At 58.3% G+C, this 5836-nt stretch overlaps 1 protein-coding gene across 1 annotated transcript in view; it reads right to left on the bottom strand.

The window, feature by feature from the left end:
* Positions 1-5612, bottom strand: part of KIRREL1 (kirre like nephrin family adhesion molecule 1) — a 22797-nt gene extending 17185 nt beyond the window's left edge. Inside the window, exons 1-2 of the mRNA XM_026656230.2 lie at positions 5471-5612; positions 3665-3814 (exon numbers count right to left, since the gene is read on the bottom strand). Of these exons, the coding sequence (XP_026512015.1) occupies positions 3665-3814; positions 5471-5489 (169 nt within the window). The 5' untranslated portion in view covers positions 5490-5612. The remainder of the gene's footprint in view (positions 1-3664; positions 3815-5470) is intronic.
* Positions 5613-5836: the final 224 nt, after the last annotated feature.

The following is a 5836-nucleotide window of genomic DNA, read 5'->3' as shown; positions in this document are numbered from 1 at the left end:
TGGTGCATCCACCCCAGCATCTCCCCCTCCTGCTGCCCCGGACCAGACCATTGGTCCATCCACCCCAGCATCTGCACCAGACCAGACCACTAGTCCATCAGCCCAGCACTCTGACTTCAGCCCTGGTCAACACCTGGTGCTTCCGAACGCTCCCGTAATGCACCTGTCTGACTGCTCAGATAATGCTGGGGGAGGGATTCATTCCTGATACCCCGTTAGGGTGAGCAGCTCACACCCTCCATCCCGAGCTCCGACCACCCTTTTGTTATAACCTGAAAACCTGCACAAACTGGCCTCAGTCGATCCGGCCCCATTCGAGAAAGCTCCAACTCGGGCGTTTGACCCCAGGAAACGAACCACTCTCCATTTGGATGGGGCAGGGGGGGTCACACCCCGATATTAAGGCGGGGGGAGGGGGGAACTGTTTGCCCACCCCAGGCGAATTTTCGAGATTTAAAACATTTTTCCATGCTGAAATTGGGGTCAAAGTTGAAATCTCGAAATATTTTGTGAACCGCAAATCCGAAAAAATGAATTGTTTGGGGTCCATCAAGACGCCTCATATTCCATTTCAGTTTCAACCCTTTGCTTCTTTTTTCCTTAGTACAAAGGAAGGGACATTTTGAACCGGAAAGTCGCGCTGAACTGAGACACCAAAACTTTTCCTTTCCAAAATGCTCACGATTCCTAAACTGCTTTTCAAGTCGGGACGTTTGCTGAAACCAAACCTTCCCCGCCAGCCATTTCAGTCTTGTTTTCGGCCGTCTCCGACAGACACGAAGACAGGACGACCAGGCAGAGACCAGCAATCTAAAGGCGGTTACATGCCTATTCTGTTAGCTGAAATATGCAGAGAGAGCTGTGTTTTAATGAGGGCTTTATGTAATCTGCTCAGGCGCTCTGTCTTGGACCTGCAGCTCTTACTGCGGGGACTTTAAAAAAAGCCCGACCAAGTTGTGCTCCACAGCGAGCGGAGGGGTTTTTCGTGGCTCTTTCAACCCCCGCACGTCTTAATGAATCCAGGCCGCGTGACGCTGAAAAATTGATGATGCTCTAATAAAGGGAAACTGATTAGCAGCACAAAAAAAGACACGGGCCTGCTCGCGGGCTCTTTGTAAGTGACGTCGGGCTTTGACAGCTGATTGTCAACCGGGAAGCTGAGCTGGGGAAGTTGCTTTTCTTTGTACGAAGCCACTTTGTGATTGAGTTCTAAAGCCCCATTACTGATTTATTAGGGCTTAATTTAAAAATAAAAATAAAAGAAGCAGCCGGCCTTGTTTGGAGTTAAGAACAAAAACCTTAAGAGAAGGAAACTGGGCCATCAAGAAAAGATCTTCGCTCCCAACCTTCCGCCGTTACACATGAAGCAGGCAGGATTGCGGGTAGGGTGGGTGGGAGCCGTCACAGGCCCCTTCCATCGCGAAAGTGACAGCGTATGGCTTTCTTCTCTGTTCGCCTCCAGATGCAGTCCCCGGAGTGCACTGTAAAAGTTCCGGGACCTGCGGCGGGCGGGGCGGGGGTTGGCGCACTGGCTGGAAAGACAATGCGTTTGTTTGCAGGTAGGATGGGATTTTTCTGACACGCCCGCAGAGCGGGAGCCCAGATGAATGTGTCGGAAAGGCCCCGTTGGTTTCAAATTGCCCCAGGGGAGGTTCTCTGCAGTTATGCAAATGCATAATGGGCCCCTAGAGGAGGGAGCGCAGGAGGAAGGGAAGAGCGGAAAAGGATGGAACAAGCTTGCTCGGTTTCTGTTTCTCCTCTTCGCACAGATCCAGGGCATCCCCGCCCCCAGCCAACTCGCTCGGGACCCTGGTTTGAGACCCTGGCCCCTGACCTCTGTGCTCTTGCTTACAGGCTGGTTTTGTCCTGGCGGTGAGAGCGCCAGTCTGGACAGTCATCCCGTCACCTCGCCCTGCCCTGGGTAGGGGGCACAATCAGGGCCCAGTGCTGAAAGGACGGGGTTGCTTGTTGTCTCTCCAGAAGCCCAGGCTATCCAACCCCCGCCCGTGCCGCTGACTGTACAGGCGTCCTGTCACAGGGCTTCAGAGCCCTCCCCTAGTGCACCTGGCTGACCGGGCGGCAGCGCCATGGGGTGGGCAAGGGGAGGAAGGATCCCTCCCTAACGGCCCCCACCGCCAGCATCTGCTAATCTCAGCCTGTGTCCGATTCTCCCTGCCCCGAGCGCGTCCCCACAGCTGTCAGTCCTGCCCAGCCCCCTCTGCGCAGCATCCCCGCTCGGCCCCTCTCAGAGCTGGGCTCCGGTGGTGCCGAGACCCGGCTGCTGGCCTGACGCCCGACCGGCGAAGTGCCCCAGCCGCCGAGGAGAGATGGGGCTGGGCTGGGCTCACTCTAACAGAGGCTGGTGGACACCGGCAGACCCTACGATTCCCTCTGGCTCTCTACCTCCCTGCACGGCCCGGCCTCACCCCCCGCGCGGTCTCCCAAAACCCTCGCCCGGCTTAACTGAGTCATGGAAGGGAGCGCGACCATCTCCTGTAGCCCCCGGCGCACGGAGCTAGGAAGATGCACATGTGGGGTAGCAGGCCAAGCTCCAAACAGCCCCGAATCCTTCAGACCCTGCCCAAACCCTCCCTCCCCCTCTCTTAAGCCCCCCACCCCTTTAACACGTCATCGCACGAGCCTTTCTAACTGCTCCCGGGCCCCGGCCCACCCGCCCCAGAACCCGAGCGACCGGGAGGAAATCTGCCGTTGCAGCTGCACATTCGGTAATCCAGCCGCATCCCCCTCGCGCCTTCCCTTTAATTTTCTCTCCCGGCGTTCGAATAAGAATTTCAATGCAAGAGAAGGGGGGAAAAAAATCAGCCCCAAATTCCATTCATGCACCATTTCGATTGCGGCTTTTTACAAGGCACAAAAGTCAGGGAAATCAAAGTTACGGCGCCCGCAGCTGCAGTAACTCAGCCACGGCGCGCATATAGATGAAGGCATTAAAGCGAGCGGCACAGCCAGGACCTGCGAGGGCTCGGGGAGGCGGCTGCGGGAGCGGCATTCCCGACTGCCCGCGGAGCCGGCGCCCGCCACCACGTTCTTGGCATTTACTTTTCGAGCGAATTGGTTTCGAAGGCTGGTGAAAGCGCTCAGGGAGATCAGGGTCACCTAGCACAAGCCGCGCCCCCAGGCTCTGGGGCAGGCTGGAAAAGGGGATCCCCTCCCAGAGTTGGGGTATCCAAGAGGGAACAGCTGCCGGCAGCCATGCTAGTGCAAGGGAGGGGCTGTCAGGCCCAGGTTTCCTCTGGAGAAGCAGCCATGAGTTGGGTCTGTTGAGTGGGTGTCCCCAGTGGAAAATGGACAGGAGTAGGGTTAGATGGCGCTCTCCTCTCTGGGTCAGCGCTGACCCCAGTGTCCCAGCCTGGCACTAGGGGGCGCTGTGCTGCGGGGAGCAGGGTGGATGGCTCACTAGGGGACACCTGCATCAACATGGACTCAAAGGGGAGAGCGCCCCCCACTGCGTGTCACCCTCGCTGCTCCCTGCCAGTCTCCCGTCACAGAACCAACCCAGAGTCACCCTGGTGAGCCACTTTGCAAGAACCCAACAAGAGAGAGAGCAGAGCGCCTAGTCCAAAGCCGGGCCCAGCCGTGCTGCAGGGAGAGGGGCCGGGGGAGCCCTGCAGGAGACGGGCCAGGGGAACAGGCGGCCCCTTACTCAGGACGGTGAGCTTGGCCCGCCGGGAGCGCAGCGCTGCTTCTGTGGCCTGGCACTCGTACAAGGCGTCATCCGAGAGCTCGGCGTCGGTGATCTCCAGGTTGTATTGTCCGGAGTCTGCCGTGCCGATGATCCGGTAGCGCGGCCAGGCTGCAGGAAGAGACAGGACAGACAGTGAGGCGACGGGACGCTGGAGTGGCACCAGGGTATGCGCAGACTGAAGGGACACGGCACCGCTAGGAGGCACTAGAGACGGGTCAAGGGACGATCCCCTGGGATCCCAAACCCCTTTACAGATGTGAACGATGACATACGAGCTACGTCAGGAATGGCTGCAGCCACCTCTGGGGTGGAGCATGACAGCTGTTTAACAGCCACTCAGCAACACTGCACAGGGATTGCTCACCCAGTGCCGAAATGCAGCCATCTCGGAGGTGGTGCGTGGCAGCTGTTTAACCGCCACATAGCAACGCTACATGGGAATCATTCACCAAGCACTAAAATGCAACTGTATCTGGGGTGAGGCACGCCAGTGGTTTAATAGCAACGCTGCACAACAGTATAGGACAGCAAGGGAGGAACTGAAACCACAGTGGGAGCTAGAATGTTACTGACAGAGTTGGAATGGGGCCAGGAGAACAAGGTTATAAAGGTGCTGTGGGATCTTAAACGAGCATGAGTGGTTGAGACCACAGTTTTCCATTTCATCTGAAAGACACAGGAGTATAAGAAATGCTGGGGCAGACCAGGGGCCCATCTAGCCTGGTATCTTGTTTCCAACTGCTGCTTCAGAGGGAAATGTAAGAGCCCCCATAACGGGAGGCAGTGTGGCTTAGTGGCTAGCGTCCTGGATGGGGACTCAGGAGATCTGTGTTCTGGTCCCAGTTCTGCCATTAGTCTGCTGTGTAACCTTGGACAAGTCACTTCCCTTCTTTATGCCTCAGTTTCCCCATCTGTACAATGGGGATAATAACACTGAGCTCCTTTGTAAAACACTTTGAGACCTACAGATAATAAGAGCTAGGGACTGTTATTAATTCTGGAATAACCTGCCCCAGGACAGGTTAATTTGTTCCTAATACCGGGTAGCCGGTGGCTTCTGGACAGCTTGTCTTCTTATCTGCAGAAACCCTGAATCCTGAGCGCGGGAGGGAGGAGGCGCGGAAGGGCAGGGCAGGAGGGAGGGATGAGCGAGGGAGGAAGGAGACGCGGAAGGGCAGGGCAGGAGGGAGGGATGAGCGCGGGAGGGAGGAGGCGTGGAAGGGCGGGGCAGGAGGGAGGGATGAGCGCGGGAGGGAGGAGACGCGGAAGGGCAGGGCAGGAGGGAGGGATGAGCACGGGAGGGAGGAGACGTGGGGCAGCGAAGGAACAAAACCTGGATATGCCCAGAGGGGAAAGGAGTGGGCTGCCAGAAATTGGCATTGGGAGGCGGGATGCCAGCGGGCTTGGGAATCGCCAGAGCTGGCACCTGAATCTGTCGGAGTTATCCTGGGTGTTCCCCATACAGTGACAAGGTCCTGTTAACACCTTGGACTCTCAGGGCCCATTTATTCCATTGACATTAACATCAGGAGAGCCAGGAATCGGGCCTGCCCGGGCTCCCCCGGCCCAGCCTGCAGAGAGAAGGGCAGTGGGTGGATCCGTCGTGCCCCCCTGATTTGCTGCTCGTGCCTTGTGACTCCAGCCCCATCGCCGCCGAGAAGGCTACGCCCCAGCGGTGCAGGGCAACAGGGAAGCAATGGATCAGCCCGACTCGACCCGCAGGTTGGGCGCCTCCCCTCCCTGCCCCGGCCGGAGCGTCAGTACCTTTCAGCCCCTGCCCCATGCCCAGTGCCAGGCCATCTTTGGTCCATTGCACGATCCCGGAGTAGTTCAGCACCACGCAGGACAGGACGAGCCTCTGCCCGGCCACCACGGTCTGATCCTCCGGCTCCTCGCTGAACCGGGTCTGGACAACTGGGAAGGGAGAGAGGATGAGCGTTAGTGCCCTGGGGAGGGAGGGACCCCGCACGGCACTGAGCACTGGGACCAGTAATGTTGGGGGGGACTGGGGAATCGGAGGGGAGAGCGCCTCCTACTGAGCCCCCACCCACAGCTCCCTGCAGCACAGCGCCCCCTAGCACCGCACGGGGGTCAGCACAGAGCCAGAGGGGAGAGCGCCCCCTACTGAGC

The sequence above is a fragment of the Terrapene carolina genome, unplaced genomic scaffold (genome assembly GCF_002925995.2).
Source record: "Terrapene carolina triunguis isolate 2854851 unplaced genomic scaffold, T_m_triunguis-2.0 Scaffold227, whole genome shotgun sequence".
NCBI classification, from domain to species: Eukaryota; Metazoa; Chordata; order Testudines; family Emydidae; genus Terrapene; species Terrapene triunguis.
This window is presented reverse-complemented; position numbering and strand designations above follow the sequence as displayed.